This window comes from Ictidomys tridecemlineatus, chromosome 4 (genome assembly GCF_052094955.1).
Source record: "Ictidomys tridecemlineatus isolate mIctTri1 chromosome 4, mIctTri1.hap1, whole genome shotgun sequence".
Lineage (NCBI taxonomy): Eukaryota > Metazoa > Chordata > Mammalia > Rodentia > Sciuridae > Ictidomys > Ictidomys tridecemlineatus.
The window spans coordinates 142,498,908-142,526,684 of record NC_135480.1 but is presented as its reverse complement, the minus strand read 5'-3'; the positions used below and the strand labels follow the sequence as shown (position 1 = coordinate 142,526,684).

General features: G+C 40.7%; 1 protein-coding gene across 2 annotated transcripts in view; it reads left to right on the top strand.

The window, feature by feature from the left end:
- The first annotated feature begins 939 nt into the window (after positions 1–939).
- Tjp2 (tight junction protein 2) overlaps positions 940–27,777 on the top strand; it is a 122,062-nt gene continuing 95,224 nt past the window's right edge. For both annotated transcript variants that reach the window (XM_078047554.1, XM_078047553.1), the window contains exons 1-2: positions 940–1,318; positions 8,393–8,513. In XM_078047554.1, the coding sequence (XP_077903680.1) occupies positions 1,203–1,318; positions 8,393–8,513 (237 nt within the window). In that variant the 5' untranslated portion in view covers positions 940–1,202. The remainder of the gene's footprint in view (positions 1,319–8,392; positions 8,514–27,777) is intronic.

The window sequence follows — 27,777 nt, the reverse complement described above, 5'->3', positions numbered from 1 at the left end:
CTGGTGCTACTATCTGTCAACTACTAGTGAAGATTCCTCTCTGGGTGGTGGGGCACATGACTGCCAACAGTCCTAACCCTGTTACTAACACCAATGGACAGAGAAAACTTCTCCCCTAATGTCATATTTCATCCCAGGGAAGATGTTGATCTGGTCTAGGTCATGTGTACCATAGCCCTGAGATGGACCATTATGATGGATTGGCCTTATATTCCCCATGGACAGAGTAAGAAAGCTCCTTGAAGCCAAACGAAGAGTCTTACAAAAAAAGAGGGATGATAGATTCTGAATATCTCCAATGTATTTTCATGACAACAGGGTTCATCCATGTTGGGTTTAGAAGTACTGAAAAAGAATATTTTTAAAAAAACCTAAGATCACTTCTTTTTTTGTTTGTTTTTGTTTTTGTTTTGTTTTAATATCGGGGATGTAACCCCGAGGCGCTTAATCACGGAGCCACATCCCCAGCCCCTTTTTAAAAATTTTTTATTTTGAGACAGGGTCTCACTAAGTTGCTCAGGCTGGCCTTGAACTTGCCATCCTCCTGCCTCAGCCTCTGAATTGCTGGAATTACAGCCCTGCACCACCACTTCCAGCCTAAAATTGTTTCTTAATGAATTAATCAATCTTTGCTTTGCTATTGAACTAGGCAAAGAGCTTACAGCAGTTAGAAATATATTGCTATAAGATGACAACTGGAATTCCCTCCACATTTGTCAAAGCACATACATGTTTGTAGAAACAACAAATTTGTTTCTGATTTCAGCTCATCCAGAGGCAAGCAGGCTTTTTGGATCAATTATTACAAGACCTTGAGATAAATCACCTCGTGTGCCATTAGTACGTGAAGGATTAGTGGCCTCAAAGATTTATGTGCGGATTAATTGGGGAGTGTATGTTAGAGTGCTGTATTTAAAACTACTGTCATTCCTGCAAATCATTTTCTTTAGTGCTTCATTCAGCATTTTTCAGCCTCTAATAACACCGACTTTGCAGGGAGATCTGAAAGATCCAAACCTTCTCATCCTTCGTGGTTTGGCCTTCTTCTCCCTTCTTACCCCACTGCTATATTTGACAGGTTTAGCCAGGGATACACAGTGCATCAGAAAGGAGCAGTAGATTCCAGTACAGCAAAGATTAGTACCGTTGCTTCGTCTGTACAGTGACTGATATTTGCAGGACCTTGCATTGGGAGAGACAAGATGAGGTACAAGAAGTACATAGGTATTCTGGAAGCAGCAGTTGGGATCACCCCACTTAACAAGAGAGAACTTCTCCCTGAAAGCAGAAGGCACGTGAATCTTTGGCAGCACCCTGGGTAAGCAGAGGAGCATGGAAGCTTCTCCCTATAAATATTAATATTTTCTTCGCTGTTTGGGGAGACCACAGAGAGGAAAGAAGCATCTTTCTCATGCAGATAACAGATTGCTTCTTGGTGGATAGGGTGCTCCTAGAATGATTTTAAAATAACCATGAAATTCTTGGGTAACACTTTTAACCCCCACAGAGACAAAGTAACAGTCAAGAGCCCATTTTTGCAATCTAGATATTTAAATTCTCTAATTTTGAGAATTTTTTTTGCATGGTCTAGAAATGTAGCAATGCTAACAGATGAAGAAAATGTGCCTTACTATTTTTTCCCCCTTAACAATGCAAGTGTTTTTCTGGTTAAAGTGGATGGGCAGAGATTGGAGCGCAGTTTAGTGGGTGTGCTGGCCTAGCATGCATGAGACCCTGAGTTCCATTCCCATCATTGCAAAAACAGTGGATAAAATGTATATGCAGACTATCTTTCAGGGAAAAACTTTTCTTAAAACAGTAGTTTTCATGTCATAGCTCTTTGTAGAGCCTCACCAATTTACCATGCTTTCAGAGGGCTTAGAAGTCCTTTTTTACATGGCTATAGACTTCAATTTAAACTCTTTTTTACAGTCCTTCTTTTGTATCTTTTACACTTTAAAGAGTTGTTGGGTTTAAGGTGCCTGGTAATAAACAGCATTTTTAGGGTTTGAGTTTAATTTTTAAATTGCATGAAATGCACAGTGACAGTCAACCTGAGGTGTCTGTTTAGCAAATGCAATTTCTTTTAAAAAATAGAATATTTCTGGGGTTGGGGTTGTGGCTCAGTGGTAGAGTGCTTGCCTCGCATACATGAGGAACTGGGTTCGGTTGTTGGCATCACATAAAAATAAATAAATAAAGATATTGTGTCTATCTACAACTAAAAAATATTTTTAAAAATTAGGGGCTGGGGGGCTGGGGATGTGGCTCAAGCGGTAGCGCGCTCGCCTGGCATGCGTGAGGCCCGGGTTCGATCCTCAGCACCACATACCAACAAAGATGTTGTGTCCGCCAAAAACTAAAAAATAAATATTAAAAAAATTCTCTCTCTCTCTCTCTCTCTCTCTCTCTCTCTCTCTCTCTCTCCCTCCCTCCTCTCTCACTCTCTCTTTTTAAAAAAAAAAAAATTAGGGGCTGGGGATGTGGCTCAAGTGGTAGTGCGCTCGCCTGGCATGCACAGGGCGCTGGGTTCAATCCTCAGCACCACATAAAAATAAAAGATGTTGTGTCCACTGAAAACTAAAAAATAAATATTATAAAATTCTCTCTCTCTAAAAAAAAATAGAATATTTTTGGCCTATTTTTATCATAGAAACAGTACCCATTCATTACAGAAATTTAAAAAATACAAAAAAAAAAAGGGGAAAAAATTACCTATAGTTTCATCTATCTGCCTTATAGAATTACTATGATCATTAAGGTCAGTGGTTCTCAGTGGAGGTGGGGGTGAGGAGTTTTGTCCCCAAGGGGACATTTGGCATCAATGTCTTGGGAGCAGATTTGGTTATAACAATGCAGGGCTGCTACTGGCATCTGTGAGTGGAGGCCAGGGAGACTGCCCAGCATCTTGCCAAGCACAGACAGTCCCCAACAACAGTTATCTAGTCCAAAATGGCAGTAGTACTTCTGGTGAGAAATTTGGTTTAGATTTTCCTTTTTATTGTTTTTTTTAAAATATTTTTTAGTTTTTATTTTTATGTGGTGCTGAGAATCAAACCCAGTGCCTCACACATGCTAGGTGAGCGTGCTACCACTTGAGCCACATCCCCAGCCCTAGATTTTCTTTCCAAGTGTAAAAAGTATTCTTTACTAGAAAAAAAAAAAAAGAAAGAAATAGATACTTGGGAAGTTTTAGAGATACATTGGAATTCCTAGACAACATTATTATTATTTTACTGTTATTCTCTTGCAAGTCAAAGGAAGTGTGTGTGTGAGAGCAGGTGCCAAGGAGCATGTAGTGACTATGAGCTTATGTGGGTTAATGGTGTTTGGGGAGGGCTATGGAAATCATGCTTAATGACCAAAGTGTGATTCTGGAAGGAGCATATGGATACTGGGCATGCTGAAGCCTGGACTTCGGTTTGGGCGGAACAGAAGTTTAGAGCTAGGAGAATCTTTTGTCAGGGATGGCAAATAGATTTCATATGGCATACAGGTGTCAGCTGATGGGAGGACCCTGGGGCCAAGTCTGGGCTTAGCAGAAAAAGGAGTTTTGCAGTTCATTAGGGATGTTTGTTCTGAACTCCTAGTTGGGGAACTGGGGAGCTGTGACACATGGTCCCTGTATTACCATTTCTAAACTGTAATTTAGTCTTTTCATTTGAAAAGTGGTAAACTTGGCCTCCTTTGAGTCATCATATCCAGGATTTGGCCCTCAAACAGAAAGTGGAGGTTCTTGTTTGTGGCTCAGGCCCATTCATGCACCCTAAACAAGCTCACATGATTCAGATACATAAACTGATAGCCAGATTATTAAATTTTGTTTGGAGAAAGCTTTTCCCAGTAATTGGAATGAGTGAGTACCCTAAGAAAAACTATCTCTATCTCTCCTCCTTTCTCCAAATCAAGTCAAACAGAAGTCAAATTATTCATTACAAAGTGATCCTTAATAAGGAAAGTTAAATGTTACTTTATTTTATTTTTTTCTTTTTTGTGATACTAGAGATTGAATCCAAGGCTTCATGCATGCTAGACAAGCTCTCTACCACTGACCTATGCCTCCAACCCTTAAATAACATGAGAGAGAGAGAGAAAGGAAACATTCCATTAAGCCTGATGACATAGCACAGCATTATAGGACAAATGAGGTTTTCCTTGTGTCTATAATTCTTTGCATTCTTTGAATACACATGGACAAAATTTTGTTCCAACTAAGTCCCATTTTTTTGCTTGCTGACCCCCTTATTACCTGACTCAGTCCTTCTTGGAACATATTTACATCTATCACTAAGAGTAAACACCCCTTTCTGGGTATCCTAGAAGGGTTTATCTCCTGCTGACATGTGTCGATTTTGTGCATCAATTCTGCATCTTTCAGAGATATCTTGATGGCTTATTTCTTAAATTTTAATGGGCCTATGGATTATCTACTATAATGCAGATTCTGATTGTGTAGGTTATGGTGGAGCATAAGATTTTGTATTTCTGCTGCGCATGGTGGTACACACCTGTAATCCCAGCTGTTGAGGAGAATGAGGCAGGAGGAATGCAAGTTTGAGGCCAGCCCTGGCAATTTAGCAAGAATCTGTCTCGAAATGAAAAGGGTTGGGATGTAGCTAAGTGCTAGAGTGCCTGTGGATTCAATCCCAGTACCACTACCACCACCACACCAATAATAATAATAATAATAATAATAATAATAATAAAAGGTTTTGCAATTCTAATGAACTCCTATGTAATGCCATGCCATTGGCCCCTGAGATGCTGATGATTTACTCCATGGACCATACTGTGAGAATCAAGCATCTTTCCATTACATTTTCCCTTAAAACCTACTTGCTATTCTTGACCTTGTACCTTCTGATCTTCCTGGTGGATTTTAGGTCCAATACTTCCCCTCCCAGCAGTTGCTAAAGATCACCGTGTTAAGGAGGTAAGATTGTTGGCTGTGATTCTATGGAGGGAAATCTTCCCATATATGTGTGATCAGAGATTTCTATTGGCTGGCTGAATAACCAGTGAGGTTGATTTTTCTTCAAATAATTCTGTCCCTTCTATTCTTCTCAAGAAGTATTCTGCCAGGAGTGGTGGTACACACCTGTAATCCCAGCAACTCAGGATGTTGAGACAGAAGTATCTCCAATTCTAGACCAGCTTCAGTAATTTAGCGAGGCTCTAAGCAATTTTGCAAGATCCTATCTGAAAATAAAAAGGGCTGAAGTTGTAGTTTAGTGGTTAAATACCCCTTGGTTTAATCCCCAATACCCTAAAACAATTTATAAGTAAAAAATAAATAATAATAATAAGTAGTAGTAGTGATTCCTCAGTTTACAGTAATACTACATAGTTTTTAGGAATAGTTGATTTTGTGTATTAAAACATAATTGAAGTCAGGAATAATCCATGTTTAAAATCTCAAGGAATTTATTCTTTTCCCTTCCCCTTCCCCCTTTAGTCTTTTTTGTTTGTTTGTTTTCTAGAAGGAGGACTAATCTGGGGCTTCTAATCTGCAAACTGTACATTCCCGTGATTGTAAAACAGTTACCAACCAACAATTTCCTGAATGTTGCAAGTTCATTGAAGCAGAGATGAGGAGATTTACACGTGCACATTTCCCTCATTGCTCAAGGCCTAGTAGGTGCTCAGCAAATGTCTGCCAGGGCTTACTCAGTCTCCGTATAGTCATGTATGAAAGCGGGGGGGGGGGGGGGGGGGGGGGGGTGGGGGGGGTGGGGGGGGTGGGGGGGGGAGGAATCAACACCTAACACAAACATACCGAGGCATTCCTTTTAAAATGTGTATAGTTTTTCAGTTCTAACATTACCTGGCAATAGCTTATGTATTCGCCCAAACTATTGAAAACCAAGAATAGATTTTACCTGCTTCCTCCAAGCTTTTCCTAGTTTAGAGGCCTCAGTCAATAATAGGGTATTTTAAAAGTGACTGAATGTTATTAGCAGTTTTTACACGTCAAAAACCCTTAAAATATTACAAAAAGAAAGCTGAAGCCAGGATATCTTAGAAATGCAAGAGGCTGATTGAATTAAGAAACAATCTGTTTTACTAAAAGAAGCAAGTTCTCTTTGGAGCTGTTACATACAGAAAAATCCCATACTCAGGCTCCAAGCATAACCAAGCACATCTTGATTTGCTAGCCATTTATTTATCTTTGGGAGTAATAATAGAAACCACGTATGGGCTGGGCTCTAATCCCACCGCTTGCTTTGTAGGATGTCCAGATGGCCTCGGTTTAGCCTTTGCCTACATTTCCTGCTGATCCTTGAGAAGGGAAATGGGCCTCCCGCCTGTACAAATAAAATCAGACACTGTCCTCTACTTCTGTTTCATCATGGAGGGATGTAGGGAGTAGAGTGTTCTTTGTTTTATTTTATTTTGGGGTACTGGGGATTGAATTTAGGGATGCTCTACTTCTGAATCACATCCCCAGCCCCTTCCCACCACCTTTTTTTTTCTTTTTTCTTTTTGAGACAGGGTCTTGCTAAATTATCCAGGTTGTCCTTGAACTTGTGATTCTCCTGCCTTGGCTGCCCTGCCCCCAGCCCCAAGGCTAGGATTACAGTATATTCCAACACCTCTGGCTAGTAGATTGCTTTATACAGAAGCCACAGTGTCACTGTGTGTAGCAAACAGAAGAGCATGTCCAGAGCTGGTGGGAAGCCACATTCTTTCTCCCACTGGATGTTCTTCCTGTGATTGCCCAAGGGAAGTTGCCAGAACTGGGCACAAGCCAGAAATGAGCTTGCCTCCTGGTGGTGTTGGAGGAGAGCCGAATGCAGAATCATAAAAAGGTGCAGTAGGGGTATGTGTCTGTCTCTCGAACCCTGCTCTCTCTCTTGTCTTTCTCTTTTTGTTCTGATGATTAAACCCAGAGGCCCTGTAGCACTAAGCCAAACCCTCAGCCCTTTTTTACATTTCATTCTCAGACAGGGTCTCACCAAATTGCCAAGGCTAGTCTTGAATTTGCAATCCTCCTTCCTCAGTGTCTGAGTTGCTGGGATTACAGGTGTGCACCACGTCACCTGGCTTCCCAGTGGTATTCATTGGATTTTCTTGCACTGAGGGGTGAAAAGAGAAAGTATTTACCATCTTTTCTGATGGTGGACACCCACAAATATAAACATGAGCCAGTATTATAGAAGCTTTTTAGCTCAAAATGTTTTCTCTATTGTACACGTTAAAATAGTAAGTTTTATGTATATTTTACCCCGATTTTTTAAAAAGTTTTTCCCCCCCCTGCTATTTCTCACCTATTGAGTGATTTTTTTCTTTACCTAAAAGGTGAATTCTGAAAAGATCTTGTTCTTTCAGGACGTGGTGGCGCACACCTATAATTTCAGCAATTCAGGGAGGCTAAGGCAAAAGGATCACAAGTTTGAGGCCATTCTCAGCAACTTATTGTGAGATTCCGTCTCAAAATAAAAAATAAAAAGGGGGCTGGGATGTAGCTTGGTGGCAAGGCTCCACTGGTTCAATCCCCAGTACGAAGGAAGGAAGGAAGGAAGGAAGGAAGGAAGGGAGGGAGGGAGGGAGGGAGGGAGGGAGGGAGGGAGGGAGGGAGGAAGGAAGGAAGAAAGGAAGAAAAAGAAAAAGAAAAACTATGTTTTTTAGGATGACCTTCAGTGGCTGGGGATGTAGCTCAATGGTAGAGCGCTTGCTGGGCATGCATGAGGCCCTGGGTTTGATATTTGATATCTGCTATCTGCCAAAAATAAAAAATAAAAAAGGATGAACTTCAGGTGGATTGACAATATCAAACTTTGCATGTTCACTAATTTACTCCTTTTTTTTTTTTTAATGAAAACATTAGGGGCAATAATTCCATTGTATGAAAAACAAACTCTCATAAACATTTGTGCATGAGTGTTCATAATAGACAAATGACAGAAACAACCCAATGTCCATCAACTGATGAATAGATAAATAAAATGTGGTGGATCCTCACAACGCAATATTATTTGTCCATAAAAAAATGAAGTTCTGATACATGCTATAACATGAATAAAACTTGTAAAACATTATGCTAAGTAAAAAAAAGGCAGTCACCAAAGGTCACATACTGTATGTGGCCATTTATATGAAATATCCAAAATAGATTTATCTACTGAAACAAAAATGAGATTGGTGGTGGTCTAGGGCTGGGAACAGGGAGGGAATGAGGGGATTGAGGGTGAAGGCTAAAGGGTATAGGGTTTCTTTTGGGGATAATGAGAGTGTTCTAATAGGGATCAGGGGGATGGTTGGTAAAGTCTGTGAGTACACTAAAATCTGTGCTCTAGGGGGTGAGATGGGTATACGTGAGCTTTGGTGCATTCCAGCAAATCACCATCCTGGGAATGACCAGGTTGGATTTTTAACCATACTGTCTTTCCAGGGTGCCGAATACCACCTTGTTATCCTCTCCCTGTGAGTGGGACCGGCACCCGGGCTCCAGCTCAAGACGCAAGTATTCTACGAAGCACAGACTCCTGCTGGCCAGCAGCCTGCTTTCCCAGGTATTTACTTATTTGTTTCTCAGCAACCTAGTTACTGGGTTTGATGTACGGGCTGGGGTTGTGACTTTGCAGTAGAGCATTCACCTAGCATGTACGAGGCTCTGGGTTCGATCCTCAGCACCACATAAAAATAAATAAAATAAAGGTATGGCATCCAACTACAACTAAAAAATAAATATTGTTTTAAAAGTTTGATGTAAATCACTTCATATCCTAGATGTCATCCAGATTGTCATTTTCTATGTTGCTGACATATAAAGTCTCATAGAAAACTTAAAGGTAATGTCCTATTTATTAATAAACAGAAATATCTTTTTTTCCTGGGGGCACTTAACCACTGAACCATATCCCCAGCCCCTCCCACCACCCCTTTTCTTTTTTCTTTTGAGACAGGGTCACACTAAGTTGCTTAGGGCCTTGCTAAGTTGCTGGGGCTGGCTTTGAACTTGCCATCCTTCTGCCTCAGCCTGTTGAGTTGCTGGGGTTATAGGCATGTACCACCACACCCACTCAACAAATAGAAATATCTTACCTGCATTTATGTCTGAATGGATAGTTTCTAACTTTGCCAAAGGGTATGTGTGTCTGAGTGTGTTTTCCTGGCCAAGCCATGTTAAGTATAACTCGTGGGTTTCGTAAAAAATGCCTACAGCCCAAGGTAATGGTGCACACCTGTAATCCCACCTACTTTGGAGGCTGAGGCAGGAGGATCCCAAGTTCGAGGCCAGCCTGGGCAATATAGTAAGACTGTCTCAAAACAAAAATGAAGGGCTGGGGATGTAGCTCAGTGGTAGAACTCAGTATGCATGAGGTCCTGGGTTCAATCCTTAGTATTGCAAAATCAAAAATAAAATAGAATGAATGCCTAGATGGTGAGATTGGCATTTGATGTTCATGCTGTCTGCAGTTGGAGGTTGTTATGGTAAGTCACTTGTTTTCACTGTCATTGAGGGAATAAAGAACTATAACAATGTAAGCACTTTGCTGAAGATATAAAAGACAGTCAACACACTGGCTTCTAAAGATTAATTATGTACAAGCTTTTAGTGAAAGAGCTAAGAGTGAGCATTATCTATTTATGGATTCAGTTTTAAGTATGAATTACATAAGATTTACAAGGTATTAAATTTTGTTTTGACAGATGTATTTGTTCTTAGTTAGACTTTAACCTCTGATTATAGGTCAGTCCATGGCTGCCTGGAACGGAGTTGGAATTTTTTTTTCTGTGCTTGGTTTATAATTCCTGTCTGTTTAAGCTGGCAGCCCCAGCCTGGGCGGCTCCTAGCCATATGCAAGAACTGGATTTCAGTGGTATGTGAACTGCACACTCCAGATCAGCAGATAGCTGTTCAAATTCCAGTGCTCTGCCTTCTAACGTGTGATATTGGGCACAGGTCTCAGTCTTTCTAAGCCTCAGAGCAGCGAGCATGTCAACATGAAGCTAACTGAATGAATGAATAGCAAGTTCTTTCTCAGAGTCAGCTTGTCTAAATGGGTACAAGTGAGTAGGGAAGTCTTCAGTTCCCACTGAGTCAACAGGGCTGGGAGTGATTTCAGATGTGGAGATATTCTCTATGGTCTTTTAAAGTTTCCAAATGTTGGACTACAGCTGTTTACCCAAACCCCAGAAGTGATTTTCCTGAAACTAGATTTCTAGGTGGAATCTATTGATAAAATCTAATAAATTGGAAGGAGAGTATGGATTGTAAAAGAGTATATATCTCAGTCTTTTTGATCTGCTATAACAAAATACTTTAGACTAGGTAACTTAAAAACAACAGAACTTTCTTTTTTCTTTTTCTTTTGCAGTGCTGACCCAGGGTCTCTTGCCTTCTAGATAAATACTCTACCACTGAGCCACATCCCCAGTGTGCCCCTCATGGAACTTTCTTTTTATTTTGGGGGGGATACCTGGGATTAAACTCATGGACACTCAACCACTGAGCCACATCCCCAGCCCTATTTTGCATTTTATTTAGAGACAGGGTCTCACTGAGTTGCTCAGCATCTCACTTTTTATTGAGGCTGGCTTTGAACTTGTGAACCTCCTGCCGCAGTCTCCCAAGCTGCTGGGATTACAGGCATGAGCCATGACACCTCGCCTGAATTTTATTTCTTAACATTTGGCTGACTTGGTGTCTGCTGAGGGCCTGCTTCTTCATACATGCATCTTCTGTGTTCATGCAGTGGAAGGGGCTAGCTAGCTCTCGGTAGCCTCTCTTATAAGGTGCTAACCAGGGGGGAGGCCTGTTAACCTAATCACCTCCAAAGGCTCTACCTCCTAATGCCATGACGTTGGAGGATAAGTTTCACTATATGAGTTTTGAGGGACACAAGCAGATCATCCTAGAGGGACCTGCATTTATTTGTTCAGAGGAAGGCTTCTTCCGACTCAAATAAGACCCACCTGATAACTACCTGCCTTGTGATTCCCTGAACCTGTCCTACTGCCACACCTTTCCGACATGGGTTTGGTTTCCTAAGTCTGTGCCTACTCCAGAGCTCTTTCCTGTGTAAACACTTAAGTTGAGCATCTGGGATGAATTAGCCTTAGGCAAGCTCCATCAGTGGTGAGGATTTTTTTCAGGGCATCCCACATTGTCCTAGTTTCAGATCCAGAAGACATTTATTAAGAGCCTCTTGTTTGCCAGGTGCTGTGTAAGGTGCTTTCTCCCGAAAACAACCCCACAGGAAGTCAACTCCTCCTCCACCCACCCTTTAAAGAAAAAATTATTTATATGTGGTGCTGAGAATTGAACCCAGTGCCTCATGCATGCTAAGCAAGCACTCTGCCACTGAGCTATGACCCCGCAGCCCTTTTGTAGATAAAGAAACTGAGATTCAAAAAGTGTAAACGATTTCCCCAAGGGTGCATAGCCCTTGACTCCCAGGTTCAGTGAGATTTCTATAGTCACAAGATTTTAAACTAACTCTTCTGAGGATGAAGACTTAACTCCTAAATGCAGGTCAGTAAACAGGTTTTTCTTAAAGGTCAGCTCTGATCAATTGATGTGGTTACCTCTAGTTAAAGATTTCTAGGTGCTGCCCGAGCTTGTTGAGCATGTTGTGATCCATTAGCAATGTCTAGTATGGGAGTAAGAGGGTGTCTGTAGAATCTGCTCTTGACTGAGGAATGATCATCAGCCTCTGGCCATTCTGACCTCCTTGTCCATTTTGGAGTCTGCTGGGTTAAGCACTAGTTGCCTGGGTTTGTTTCTTGCTACTTTAAGGGGCTTTGATGATCACCGTTCCGAGTTGGCAACATAAGCTTGGCCTCTGCCTTTAGGAAGGATGCTAAGGCTCCAGGGCAGAGCCTCACTTCCTAGACATGGAATCTCATTATTTAGATACCTTAGAGGTTTTCACTGTGTCATCTCATCATAGGGGCTTAGAAAAGTGAGTTGGAAGTGAATGCTTGAGCCAGGTGCAATGGTGCTCGCCTGGAATCTCAAATACTTGGGAGGCTGAGGCAGAAGGAGCTCAAGTTTCAGGCCAGCCTGGGAAACTTAGTGAGACCCTATCTCAAAAGACAAAAAGGAATGGGGATGTAGTTCAGCGGTAGACTGCCCTTCCCTAAGGGCTCCTCAATCTGTAGGGTGTCTCGGGGAGGTCACAGCAAGCAGCCACACCTGCTCATATTGAATTGGACACACTCAGAGCAATAGTTCTCAAACTTTGCCTACATCAGAATCAGCTGGAGGTCTTGTGAAAACAGTCTTGGGCCCCACCCCCAAGAATTTCTGCTTCAGGTCTGGGAACCTAGCTCAGTTGGAAGAGGGCTTGCCTTGCATACACAAGGCCCTGGGTTTGATCCTCAGTACCACATAAAAATAAATACATAAAATAACGGCATTGTATTCAATTATAACTAAAAGCTAAATATTAAAAAAAAAAAAAAGAATTTCTGCTTCAGGCAGTGTGGGTGAGGCCCAGGAATTGGCATTTCTAACAAGTTCTTGGGGTTTGCATACCATACTTTAAGAACCCCTAACCTGGAGTGTACCTTAAATGGGGATTTTAGAGCATGGGTTTGTTTGTAGATGGTGTGCTGATGTGTGTTTTGTAGCCAGTTCCCCCACCTGTGGCTAAGGGGTTTTTTCCTCAAATATTTAAGGATCATCTCACATAGCACGGCCTAAGGGACATTTAGAGGGACCTAAAATCTCACCCCTGGGGGACTTAGGAGTCTGGTTTGGGATTAGTAATTGCACTGCAGGGAGAAAAGGACTTCTTTTCTTTCCGGTGTTCTTCCAGTGGCTATGACAGAAGGCCAGAAGCGGTGGCTCAGTCAGGGGTGGCCTCCTGGGGAGATGATGTTTGGGGGGAAACCCAAGAATGAAAAATTGTTGGCTAGATGTGCAAAGAGGAGAAAAGAAACTCAGGAAGAAGCGATCGATTGTCCATCACAGGGCCTGGAGATGCTGCACTAGGCTAGAAGAAAGGTTTGTGATTGTCCTAGAACATCATGATGATTCTGGTATGAAACCAAGTGTTGACCTATAATAACAATGACCACATTGGGGTGCATCTTGTGTCGTTGTGTTACTACCTATGGGAAGGGCTTTACCACTTAGGTTCCACAATACTCAGGAGTCAGGTTGGCAGGAAAATAAATTTGTTCGGGGCTGGGGATGTGGCTCAAGTGGTAGCGCGCTCGCCTGGCATGTGTGCAGCCTGGGTTCCATCCTCAGCACCACATTCGAACAAAGATGTTATGTCCGCCGAAAACTAAAAAATAAATATTAAAGATTCTCTGTCGCTCTCTCTTTAAAAGAAAAAAGAAAATAAGTTTATTCAAAGCCAGTGTTGAGGAAGAGAGAACTGTTTCAAATCTCCATTTTGTGGGGCTCAGGTGCATGGACAGTGTTTACAAGAGGTGGCCAAGTGGGACAAAGGGCAGGAAATATATGTGTCTAGATTTAGTTAGCCAAAGAACATCTTAGTCTTAATTTCCTCAGTGCCTATTGGAGCATGAGGAATTTTAAAATCCTTTCCTTGTAAGGAAGTTCAGCTCTGATTCAGTTGGAATTGTGCTAAATACTCTACATGCATTGTCTCATCTAATTCTCATACCATCCTAGGAGGTGCAGGTACAGCTGTAATACCCACTGTGAATTTTTGTGCAATGCTGGGAAGTGAACTGAGGGCCTCTGCATATGCAAAGCAGGCACTCTACCACTGAGATCCTTCACCAGCCCTGGAATCTGCATTTGCTAGAGCTGCTGGAGGGACAAAGCACTGGGTGATTGAAACAACAGAAATTTATTGTCTTACAGTTTGTGAGGCTAGATGTTCAAAATCAATGTGTTGGCTGGGTTAGTTCCCTTGGAGGGCTGTGAGGGAAGGATCTGTCCCAGGGCTTTCTTGCTGGCTTATGGTTGGGTGTCTTCTCTCTCTGTCTCTTTACATTGTTTTCCCTCTACGTGTGGTTCTGTGTTGAAAATTTCCCTTTTTATTTTGTCATTTTGGTTTAGGACCCACTTTAGAGAAGTCTCTAGGGCTGGGGATGTGGCTCAAGCGGTAGCGCGCTCGCCTAGGGTGCGTGCGGCCCGGGTTTGATCCTCAGCACCACATACCAACAAAGATGTTGTGTCCGCCGAGAACTAAAAAATAAATATTAAAATTCTCTCTCTCTCTGTCACTCTCTCTTTAAAAAAAAAAAAAAAAAAAAAAAAAACTAGAGAAGACTCTATAGCTGAATTTACCTCTGTAACTGCCCTGTCTCCAAATAAAGTCACATTCTGAGGTGTCGAGTATAGGGGGGTAGGCAGAACTTCAATATATGAATTTTGAGGGGACAATTCAATTCATCACAACTGTATATGGAAGCTTAGAGAGTATGTAGGCCACCTGCCCATATCATACTAAGCTGAGCCACTGCCATTTTTGTAGGTCAAAATGGATAGTGGGCAAAGTCGTCAGATTCAACCTAAGAAATAGCAGAACTGGGGCTCACTGAAACCTGCATCTGTCTGTCTCCAGGAGCTGTGCTCTTTTACCCAGTGCTCCACTGCCTTCTAGAATTTTCTTTTTCTCTCCTGTGTTTCTTTTTGGTTCCCCATTGTTGTGGAATTCCGGTTTCCAGGCTGCTACTCTGGTAGCTTTGGGCTCTTATGGTACCATGGATGGAGCTCAGGATCCTGTGCATGCTAGGCAAGTGACCTACCACTGAGCTGCATCCCCAGCCCCTGAAGGACTCTGATAATTCAGATGCCTGTCTTATCTGCTATACGAGAGCTGGTGGGAAATTATTAGAGTATATGAAGCACTTAAAATTCATAAATGAAAGGGGCTTTGTTTTTCTAGATGATGATGCTCTTTTTGATATTTTTAAATACATAGGACACTGTGAACGCACTGATTATTTGAGAATAGCTGTCTTGTTCTTAATTTCCTTCCCCAATTAGTCTATCTGTAAATATGTAGCCTAACAATGTGTTAGCTCTTAAATTCGTATTTACTTGAATTTTCTTATGCCTCTACTTGGAATTGTTTCTGCATTCAGGGATTTAGTAAGTTAACCCAGCCAATGAGATTTCAGAAAAGTAGTTTTGTCAATAACCATACAATATTACCAGTATCCTAGAACAGCACTCCAAATACCAGTCTACAAAGACTTTGTCATTTTAGCAATTCAAGAAAACTTTTATCATTAAGAGGAGTTAGTATACTGTGTAAGCAGGAGAAAAATAAAAATAAGAATGCTTTATTCTTAGTAACTTTCTAATGCTTTAGTCAAGAGTCAGATACGTTCTGCATACAAAAATTAGAGTGCATGCTGTATTCATGAAATCAACAAGACAGTGTTGGCCTTCCTGCCTATCCCTGGAAATCTGCAATGTCTGGACTTTTAAAATATAGCACACATAGGTGAGTAATGCTCAAGAGGATCTGAAACACAAATTTAATTATACTCCTGCGTGTTTAGAAGAATTCAGAACCTAAGCATTAAAGATACCCAGAGCCCCACCTCTCTTACTTTTCATAGGCCAAATTTTTAAAAGGATTCTCTGTGCTTCTTATCTCTTTTCCTTCCCACCCACTTCTCTGCAACACTTTCTGTACCCACTATGCTGCCACTTAGGCATCCTGTAGTTGATTTCAGATACCTATGGGCCAGGCAAGGCACTGCCTGGGGAAATTTAGATGCAGACTTCCCTTAGGGAAAGCTACCGGATGAGCAGGACTCTGTGGTCACCTCGCTGTGTGCAGCTGCCCGTGTTGGGTCCTGCTACTGTGGCTGTGTGAGGAAGCTTATTTTATGATTTCCACTTAACCTGATGAAATTGAAATGAAAAATTTGCATCTAGCTTCTGGATGAGGGAGAGGTCATCAGTGGAGAGCCCTTGTATGAATTTTACTTGTATGAATCAAATAGTTGGTGGCAGCCCAGACTTGAATTCATTTAGAGGTAATCTGGCTGTATAATCTGAGATCAAAAAAGACCCCGGACAGGATCCTTTCCTACACTGAATCATATTATTTGGTATTTGAAAAAAAATATATTGATTTTTTGGGAAAAAAAACAATCATTTGATTATAATTATTGCTACTTCATATTGAAATATAATTGTTGATATTAACAAAACAAAGTAGTTGCGCATTTATAAAATCAATTTGCTGGGCATAGGGCATGTGCCTGTAATCCCAGCTACTCAGAAACCTAAGTCAGGAGGATTGCAAGTTAAAGGCTAGCCTGGACAGAAAAGGGCTGGGGATGTAGCTCAGTGTGTGTCTATCATGTTTGAGGCCCTAGGTTCAATCCCCAGTACTGCCAAAAAAAAAATGTGTGTATGTATAGGTATATATATATATATATACACATATGCACACATAAATATATGTATGTGTTCACAAAACACACACACACATTTTGTTTTACCATACAATTTATTTTTTATTTTTTTTTAGTCATACATGACAGCAGAATGTATTTTGACATATAATACATACATGGAATGTACATACATCAATCATATTATCTATTCTATTCTGCTGCCCTTCCTATCCCCTCACTCCTCCCCTCCTCTCCCATCCTTTCTCTCTATCCAATCTAATGTGACACATTTTTTTTTCTTTTTCTCATCACAATATCATACATGTATTCTGTATAACGATGAGGTTCTCCTTCCATCTTCCATGCAACTCTCCTTCTCCCTCCTTTTCCCTCCCACCTCTCTTCCCTATTTAGTGGTAGTCTTCTTCTCATGCTCTTTCTCCCTATCCCATTTTGAGTCACCTCCCTATATCAGAGAAGACATTCGGCATTTGTTTTTTAGGGATTGGCTAACTTCACTTAGCATAATATGCTCTAATGCCATCCATTTGCCTGCAAATGCCATGATCTTGTTATTTTTTAGTGCTGAGTAATATTCCATGGTGTATAAATGCCACTTTTTTAATCCATTCATCTATTGAAGGGCATCTAGGTTGGTTCCACGTTCTAGCTATTGTGAATTGTGCTGCTATAAACGTTGATGTGGCTGAATCCTTGTAGTATGCTCTTTTTAGGTCATTTGGGTATAGTACGAGAAGGGGAATAGCTGGGTCAAATGGTGGTTCCATTCCCAGCTTTCCAGGGAATCTCCATACTGCTTTCCAAATTGGCTGCACCAATTTGCAGTCTCACCAGCAGTGTAGGAGTGTACCCCCCACATCCCCTTTTTTTCGTGTATTTGTTGATTGTATATCCTCTTCTGAGAAGTGTCTGTTCAGGTCCTTGGCCCATTTGATGATTGGGTTACTTGCTTTTTTGTTGTTTAACTTTTTGAGTTCTTTGTATACTCTAGAGATTAGAGCTCTATCTGATGTTTGAGAGGTAAAAATTTGTTCCTAGGATGTAGGCTCCCTATTCACCTCACATATTATTTCTCTTGCTGAGAAAAAACTTTTTAGTTTGAATTAGTCCCATTTGTCGATTCTTGGTTTTAACTCTTGTGCTATAGGTGTCTTATTAAGAAATTTGGGGCCTGCCCCCACAACACACATACATTTTTTGCACTGGGAATTTAACCCAGAAATACTTTACCACTGAGCTGCATTCCTAGCACCGCCCCCCACCCCCACTTTTTTTTTTTTGATAAAGGGTCTTGCTAAGTTGCTTAGGACCTTGTGAAGTTGCTGAGACTGGCCTTGAACTTGTGATCCTCCTGCCTCAGTCTCTTAAGATGTTGGGATTATAAGAGTATACCACTGTGCCCACTTTACTTTGGACCTCAAGTCTGGTTACTAAGATATTTAACTCTGTTAATATACTTTCAAAGAGGCTTCTGATGGAATTTGCTCCATCAAATAATTATGGCAAGAAAGAGGGATGCTTTCCTAAGACTTGGAACTAGATTTTTAAGATTTAGCAACTGGAAGCTGGGCATGGTGGCACATGCCTGTAATCCCAGCAGTTCAGGAAGCTGAAGCAGGAGGATTGCAAATTCAAAGCCAGTCTCAGCAATCTAGTGAGGCCCTGTCTCTAAATAAAATATAAAAAACGGCTGGGGATGTGGCTCAGTGCTTAGGTGCCTCTGGGTTCAATCCCCGGAACAAAAACAAACAAACAAACCAAAATAACCAAGATTTAGCAACTGAAGAATGGTTCCAGCAGAGGCAGAACTAGATCAGGAAGAAAAGGTATGTAAAATAGTATCATTGGGAATAATAGGATTGGTTTGGAAACAAAATAATATAAAAAATACTGTTTATGTGATTTACTGTTTAGAATGTAATTCTCAAGGAGCTCGGAATCTCTTGGAAATAAACCTTGGTTGATTTGTTTAAAAACTTCGACTATAACTTTGGAAACAGGAAAAACTGCATACATTTCTGAGACCAAATGGAAGAATTCATTCCTCTGTTTAACCTGGCCCTCACATCCTGCATTAGCAAAGATTTTGTTATATCTTCTATAAACCCAATTGCATTCCTGTGGCTCCCCACCCTGCTTGCTTCTCTCCATTACTCTAAGAGTCTGCTGGGTACTAGTCTTAGCCTCCCTCCAAGGATGCTGCCAGATAAGCTCTTCTGGAGATTCTGGGACAGAGAGACTCAGAGACCAAAAACGAGACATTCCAATCATACCATTTATTCCACTTGAAAACAGGGAGAAAGAGGTAGGACCCTCTAATGTTATTAATTTAGGATGCAAATAGAGTGAAGGAGCCTCCATGCTTGCAGTGTTCCTGCGGCCCATTACTCTGCAGTGCCTGCCTTCCCTGCTGCTTGCTGGTGGGCACAAAGACCAGAGTGGAAGTTGAAGTGGGCTCAGCCGAGGGAGTCTTGACTCCCTATGGAGGGATGTAGGACAACAGGCTTAGATAAACTGTAACTCACCAAAAAGCTGTGTTTTATCTGCAGTGTGGGGCAGTCTGTGGGCCAGGTTGGGATATAATGGGCCCCACTTTTGGGCAATCAATGTGGGAATGGCAAAGCTGTCAATCTGGAGGTGACCTGAGCTGGGCTTTATTATAGTATTAATATTTATGAAATGTTATTAACAATATAAATTGTAAATTATTAAATACATTATGTAAGTATGATTATGAATTAAATATTCATTATTTATGTTTTGTTAAATAAATATGATTTAAGATTTACTTTATTATTCCATTTGCTTCTATTTAAAGAAAACCCCGATTGTTTCATTCTTTATATTTAACATGCAAATACTCCATTTAGTCTGTTTAATGTATCCTATGTAGTACTAACTTACTATCTGTTCTTAATACATTTTATGAATTCTGCTTCTTCCCCCCACCCCTTTTTTTGGTACTGGGAATTGAACCCAGGGATGCTTTACCCACTGAGTTACACCCGCAGTCCTTTTTATTTTTTTATTTTGAGACAGGGTCTCACTAAATTGTCTAGGGCTCGGCTAAATTGCTGAGGCTGGCCTTGAACTTGCCAACCTTCTGCAACCCTCCTGCCTCCTGAGTTTGAGATTATAGATATGTGCCACTGCCCAGCTTCTGCCTGAGTCTTACTAGCTACTTGCTTCCATACGATCTATATAAAAATAAATCATAGGAGGTTCATCCATCTCAATTTTCTTGTCCTCTGTAGCAGTTTAAAAAATAACTTTAGCTGGGCATAGTGGTACACAGCTATAATCCCAGTGCTTGGGAGGCTGAGGCAGAAGGGTTACAAGTTCAAGGCCAATCTTGGCAACCTAGTGAGACCTTGTCTCAAAATAAAAAACAAAAAGGACTGGGGATGTAGCTCTGTAGCTGAGTGGTACAATCTCCAAAATAACAACAACAACAATAATAGTTGAAGTCCAAATGTATGTGTATACAAACATATATAGAAATAGACATAATAGGAAGGATTATAAAAACAGATCCTTTCTTTTATAAACCAGACACTACTTTTTGCAAATGATTTTTTTTTCTTCCTAACTTTTTGCAAATATTTTTTTTTCTTTCTAACTTTGAAAATGTTTTACTCAACAACTGGTGGTGGTATGCACCTATTACTCTGGAGGCTGAAGCTGGAAGATCACTTGGGTGTAGGAGTTCTTCTCACTAAGCCTGGATAATTTAGTGAGACCTGCCTTTTGAGAACAAAAACAAAAAGCAAACAAGTTTTACCTGCCTTCAAAGTTGCAATCTTTTGACAAGAATATTGTGTCAGAGAATTGTAACAATGTCCATTTAGCAGAATTCACCAAACCTTGGCAAGAATGAGAAAATCACCTGGAGGTGCATGCTTAAAAATATCAACTCCCTAAATCTCTTCTTGGTCCTACTCAATCTTTGGGAGGAGCCTGGGATACTGTTTTGTTGGTGTTTTTTGGTCAGTTTTGGTGGGGAAGTTTATTTTTAGCAAGTGCCTCAGGCGATCACTATCATGAGAGAAATTTAGGACACTGTGCTATAGAACATAAATGTTACAAGCCACATTTTTCATCTGATTGAATGTGTCCTGGAAGTATCTTTCCCAGCCCCAGCGTCCTTTGTGCTCTTTTGCACAGCTGTCCTGGAAAGCTATTTATCTGCAGCTCTAAGGTCACCTTCAGGTCTGAAGAGTATTTGAGAAGACTCTTCAACAACTTTTATCTGTGTCAGTCAGGGATACTGAACTCTTAGGGCTAGTGGGTTCAGTGATAATTTTTTAAAAAAGCAATTCAGGTGTTATAGAGGCTCCTCAGGTATCCTTATTTCTCTGGAGAGGACAGTCCCCAGAGGTCCTTTTCACTTTAGATTCTCTCCTTTGTCAGGGAGAGGAGGACCTTTATAACTAGTGAATTTTTTTTTTTTTTTTTATTTACTGAAGTGTTTTTTAGGGAAAAGGAGCTCTGAACTTGACTTAGACAGCAGAATCATGTTCAAATCTAGGTCTTCTTATTAGTTCATTGGCTGGAATCTAATTGCATTTGTGGAATTTTTGCCTTTTTGTGTATTTGAATATGGTGCTGAGGATCAAACCCAGTGCCTCACACATGCTAGGCAAGCACTCTACCACTGAGCTACAGCCCCCCCTTCCCCCAGCGTTTTTGCCTTTTTAAAATATCACATAGGAAAAGTTTCACAAACTTGGGCTGGGGTGGTGGCTCAGTGGTAGAGCTCTTGCCTAGCACGTGTGAGGCCCTGGGTTTGATTCTCAGCACCACATATAAATAGATTAAAAAAAATGTATTTTTTTCACCTATAACTAAAAAATAAATATATATAAAAAAGAAAAGTTTCACAAACTTGATTTTCCAATGTTGTTTGGATAAAACTCAATTTGCTTATTTCGGCAAAACAGCTTTTTGGTGAGTTCTATTAAAAGGAGGTAAGAGAAAAATAACAATATTAGTAACCCCCAAATCCTACCTCTCCTCTCCTTCCATGCACTAATTGTAGTAGAGGCAATGAATACAGTGACTGAGGGCCCTTAGAGCCATTAAAGAAAGGCAACCTAGTGAGACCTTGTCAGACCTGGGTTTGGATTCTGTATGCGCCATCTGTGTACTTGAGGATGATCTTCACAAGCTGCTTTCTCTCCATGAAGCTGCTTCTTTACCTTACAGCAGAGGTCATGATACCTAATATAGAAGGTCACTGAGGACTTACATTTACTAAGTTAATGTAATGCACGAAAGTTTCCTGGTGCATTTAATCAATCATTGTTTATCTGGGTTTCTATTTGTGTGGGTTTTTTCTTTTTTGGTTGTTGTTGTCATCCCCCCCCCCCACACACAAAACTAGAGATTGAACTCAGGGTGTTTTACCACTGAGTCACATCTCTAGCCCTTTTTTTGTTATTTTATTTTGACACAGGATCTTGCTAAGTGGCTGAGGCTGGCTTTGAACTTGCAAACCTCCTGCCTCAGCCTCGAGAGCTGCTGGGATTATAGGCATGCGCCACCATACCCAGCCATGTGTGGTTGTTTTAAAAGAAGGCTTACAGTTGGCATCTATTCCTGAAAAGAAAATGTGGTTTTCATATACTCTTCAGTGTAAACAGTAGTAAGATAATAAAACCTGTGGTAAGGCAGAATACAATGCTTCAGAACACAATGCTCTGAGGAGGATCCAGGGCATCCTGCCTGGGAGGAAAAGTTCCTCCACACTACAAAGCATGCTCTCTTGTAGGGCCTGTGTAATCCAAACCATGCTTTAAAAAGTGCTTCTTGGCTCTCCAGGACTAGAGTTGAATTATACTCTGCCTCACCCATGTTTATGGGACTAAGTACCATTTTAGGTGTCCATCCTGAGCACACCCAAACCAGCCCTGACTGACAGTGACCTAAAAACCTGCACATGGTCAGCCTAGCTCTAACCATCTTCTGAACAATTCAGAGTTCTCCCAAAAACATTTTTTTAGGGTATCCTCACCCTTAATCCACCCAGGCCACAGCCGACCCTGAATTGCCCAACTAATTTTTTGTCAACTTTGAGGCCAGCTAAACCCATTAGGCTCAGAAACACTTCTGGGTTCTTACACCAGGGAGAGGATGCTGGGGTTTGGGATTTCTGCCATGAGCAGGTGAAGGAGAGGGTGACTAGAAACGTACCATCCACTAAGAACTTATTGTTCCCCCAAGTCTGACTACTTCGGCACTTACAATAACATCTTTTTATTGTAGTCATAACATCCATGGCAGTCAATTACCAATGATAACAGTAATGAAGTTAAAAAGATAAATGATAGTAGGCCCCTTTGCTTTCTTCAGTTACTCTCTCTTCCTATTGTAATGCTTCTCTGGACTTCCCATTCTTTTCCTGCCCCTCACTTTCTTTTAACCTCTGTGTTATATATACCTTTAAAAGGCTTGGTTCATGGGAACCAGAACACCCAATTGGATTCCACCTCCTTGCATTGCTTCCTGGAGGCTTTCAAGGGGGATGCTCCCTTGAAATCCAAGTAGGAGTTGGCTTTGTGGTTCAGGTAGAGAAGGTCTAAAAAAGGCTCTGGAGCAGGAATGAGCTAGACAAGATCTCAGGAGCCACCTCTACAAAGAAAGGCCCATGTATCCAGTGCAGCTTATGCAGGCCTCTCAGACCCTCTTAGCGCAGACTTCTGTGGCAAAATACAGCAGGCTTAGGGGGCACTTAAACCCCAGCCCTTTGTTTCTCACAATTCTGAAGCCTGGCAAGTCCAAAATCAAGGTGCTGGCTGGTTCTGTTCCCCCTTGCTGGCTTTTAGGTGCCTGACTTCTTAGTGTGTGGCCTTTCCTAGGGATATATTCATTCTTTCTATCTATCTATCTAATCATGAAAAAAAATCTAGAAATCCCATCTTGAGGGGCCTACCCTTTAGTTCTAACTAATTTTTTTTTTTTAACCTTTTAATACCTCCAAATACCATTGCATTGGGGAATTAAGGTTTTTACCTAAGAATTTGAGGATGAATGGCAGGGCACAACTTTCAGCCCATACTAGAGACCTTGCAAGAATTGTGGATTAGTGCCTTTTTATTTTTTATTTTAGGATTGGTAATCTTTTGAAGCAATCAGAGAGCTCTTAAGGTTTTAAGCATTATTGTCTCTTTTTAAAGAGACACTGTCTGATTTACCTTGTAAAAAGTCTGGGTAGCTGGGTGGGAGGGAAAGAGATGGTGAGGCTAGATCCAGGAGAGGAGAAACTTTCTAAAATTAAAACCATGTAATTTAATCAAATCTAATCTCTTATTGTTTTTCACATTTGGTTTTCTTTAGAAATATCTTTGAGGGCTGGGAATGTGGCTCAAGCGGTAGCGCGCTCGCCTGGCATGCGTGCGGCCCAGGTTGGATCCTCAGCACCACATACCAACAAAGATGTTGTGTCCGCCGAGAACTAAAAAATAAATATTAAAAATTCTCTCTCTCTCTCTCTCTCTCTCTCTCTCTCCCTCCCCCCTCTCTCACTCTCTCTTTAAAAAAAAAAAGTTAAAAAAAAAAAAGAAATATCTTTGAAAGCTCACTATTTAAACTTTTTGGTCTTTCTTTCCTTTTTAGATGATCTTTTTTTTAAAGTTCTCGGCGGGTACAACATCTTTGTTTGTATGTGGTGCTAAGGATCGAACCCAGGCCGCACACATGCCAGGCAAGTGCGCTACCACTTGAGCCACATCCCCAGCCCTAGATGATCTTTTATTGAGGACAAATATGTTAAAGAAATATTTATCTTGAATTTATTAATTTCTTCTGTTTTAACTTTTTTTGTTGTCATTTTTTGTGGTGCCAGGGGTGGAATCCAGGGCCTTGTGCATGCTAGTCAAGTTGGTTTTTTTTTTTTTTTTTTTAATATTTATTTTTTAGTTTTCGATGGACGCAACATCTTTGTATGTGGTGCTGAGGATCGAACCCAGGCCGCACGCATGCCAGGCAAGAGCGCTACCGCTTGAGCCACATCCCCAGTCCCAAGTTGTTGTTTTTTTAAAACCACTGAGCTATACCTATAGCCCTAATAAGTTTTTTTTCCTTCTATTAATGCCAAAAGAATTTTATTTACTATTTTTGAAAGTAAAAACTTTTTTTTTTTTTTTTTAAATACTGAGATTGAATGCAGAGTGGTTTCTCAGCTCTTCATTTTTTATTTTGAGAAAGAATCTTGCTAAGTTGCTGAGGCTGGTCTGGAATTTACAATCCTCCTGCCTCAGCCTCCCGAGTAGCTGGGATTACAGATATCCACCACCATGTCCAGCAAAATACTCATTTTTTGTTAAAATTATTCTTTTCTGTCTGTGTATATGCATATGTCTGGAATGTTTGCCTGATGTTGAATTTGCTTATTAGAAGTTTAGATAATTTAAAAACTTCTTTATGCTTTTCTAAGCAGCTTAAATGCTTTATAATGAACACGTTATCGTTCATGCAAATCTTACTGGTCTAAAAACTTAAAAAATGGAAATAGTCTTCAGTAACTTTAGGAATAAAGTAAACAGTCTTAGGTTATCTACTTTACTAAATAGAAGAATGTCTAAGTGAAAATTGGCACCGTTTTTTGAGACATTGAACTAGGACATATTTGAAAAGAGGTAACCTAGAGCAACTTTCTGCTCTTTACACATAATATTAAAATGTAGGAACAGTCTTGAAGGCATGCAGCTGCCAATTGTTTTTCAGTGAATTGCAGAGGTAAAGCTTCCAAAGTTAAAGCAAGAATATATAGTTGCCAAAAAGATGGAAGCAGGCCTGAGAGCTTTGCTAAAGGTTTATAAAGTGTTCATTTTTCAGTTTATATGCTTCTAAGTGCCTGAAAATAAATCGCTCTGTTTGCAGTCTTTACAAACCTCTGACTGTTACAATTAAATGTTCCATTGTATCACATTTCTAGAACTATCCTAGATTTGAATGAGAAGCATCTCAATTCAGAAGTCTATTATTAGGGGCTGGGGACTTATCTCAGTGGGAGAGCACATGTTCAGTGAGTGTGGCCCTGGTTTGAGGCCCAGCACTGAGGAAAAGAAAGAGCACTACTTTACCTGGGTGGGAGTTGGGCAAGAATGTGTGATAGAAGTTCCATATCCAAATAAATAATCTTCCAATTAGAAGTTGGGCTAGGTAGTCAGTCACCACTCCCCCACTCCCAAAAAAGAGCAAAAGAAAAGTACTTTAACAAACTTTGAAAGTGAAGGGAATAATGTGTAAGAATTAAAAGCGAAGGCAGGAGAGGTGAAGCAGAACTGGAGATGCCACCTCTTGGGTGTAACTTGAGGGGCTGTGGCCATTACTCAGGCTAGGAGTCCTGCAGGGAATGTGTTATTGGTACTAATGTGGAATAAGGAAGGGAGGAGGGACCAGAGAGAGGATGTGGCCACTGCGAAGCAGGATGGGGGTGGGGGGACACCAGGTTTTTACTCCTCCAATGCCAGGTCCCCAGAGAGGAAGGATTTTAATGGTTACATCAGCACTTTCCACATCTCTGGACCCCAGCAATTCTCCTGACCTGTCAGTGTTTATTTTCACATCTCTGTCTTCATCACACTGAGTGGGCTTCTCGTTATGTACTCCTTATCTCTCTATACCTACCCCAGGGAACAGCAGAGGCATTTAAGAAATGTTTGTCGAAGGGGCCTGTCTTTATGTGATTCCAGTCTGGCCTTCAGCGTGCAAGGCAACTCAGTGACTCAGCCTGTAAAAACTTCTCTCTATGTTAGTTTCTATTGCTCTCAGCTGATAAGACCACATAATCATTTTGCAAACACATAACACATACATGCATACTCCAAATCTTAACTGACCAAAAGGCATAATTTATCACATATATTTGAGATCTTCAGACCAACTGCTTCAGAGAACTTATATATTGTAATACAACCTGAAAGCATTGAAATAAAATTGTCTACTGCAAAAACAGTTAACTATAATTTAAAAAGAAAAATATGGGTTGGGGATATGGAGATATATCTCAGAGGCAGCACTAACTTGTCAGAGCTTAGCATATGCCAACCTCTGGGCTCCATCCCCAGCACCAAAAAAGAAAAAAAAAGAAAGAAAATAAAAGAGCAAGATAAAGGAAAAAAAAAAAAAAGAAAATGAAAAAGAAAAAAATGTCTGCACAATTTCACCATTAAGTCACTTTTCCCATATACTTTCTAAAACTTTTTAATAATTTCATCATTATTATCATAGATTAGATAAAATCTGTATTCTTTTTCTTTGGTAATCATATCATTATAATTCTCCTTGTTGTATATAGTCTTTATTATAATTTTAAATGGTGGTTTTGCTATGCCAATTAAGTCAATTAACTACAACTTAATAGCCCTCTATCATTGGACATTGATGATTCAAGTCTTTCATTACTAGGACTGGCATACAGTGGAGTGTTGCCTGATATGGGTCACCCACAGTAATCTAACCTCCAGTCCCATCTTTCCATTGAAAGGGCTCTGGCCAAGATAAGCAATGGTCCTCTACTTAATGAATGTTTTCAATTTTTTTTTATTTTTTAATTTTTTTTATTTTAAAGAGAGAGAGAGAGAGAGAGAGAGAGAGAGAGAGAGAGAGAGAGAGAATTTTTTTTTAAATTTATTTTTTATTTCTCGGCAGGCACAACATCTTTGTTGGTATGTGGTGCTGAGGATCGAACCCGGGCCGCACGCATGCCAGGCGAGCGCGCTACTGCTTGAGCCACATCCCCAGCCCAATATTTTCAATTCTTAATCTACTTCCTCAGAGTTCCATGTTGTTGGCTAGTCTCCTCTTCCTGACATATATTCTTCCCTGCGCTTTTTGAACACTCTTCTAGAGAAGATTTTTTTTTTTTTCTCACCTTTTAGCAGTGCCTTTTGGGCCTCTGTTCTGGAGACTCCCTAAATTACACCCTGAATATTGTCATTCCATGGATAGAACCTGTCCTGATCCTCTCATGCCTCAAACTACACTGATTCTCTGAATAGGCTCATCACCTCCCATGACATCACCTCTCATGACATCACTTTGCTGGTGCATCATGAGTTCCATATTTCTCTACTCAAATAATCCTTAATACCTCATGTAGTAGACACTTTATAAATATTTGTTAAATTACTAAACATCTCCACCTGGATTACCTATATCCCTTCTTTAAGCCCCTCCCAAGATCTCTTCCCACTCTGTGTTCTCTATTTTGGTCAAAGGTATCTACTTAAGTAAGCCAGTAGAAACCTGAGAGTCACCCTAGGCTCACTTCCCTCTTGTCTCCCAGTATCTAATCAGGCAGGCATCCAGCCTGTTGATCCACTTCCTTAGTTTCTCTCTGAGTCTGGCTTGCTTTTGTCTATTGCTGCCTGACCTCATAGCCACATCATCTCTTACATGCATTCCCACAAGAATGCAGTTTTTGCTGATCGGTATTCTTACTGACACCCATTACCCCCAACT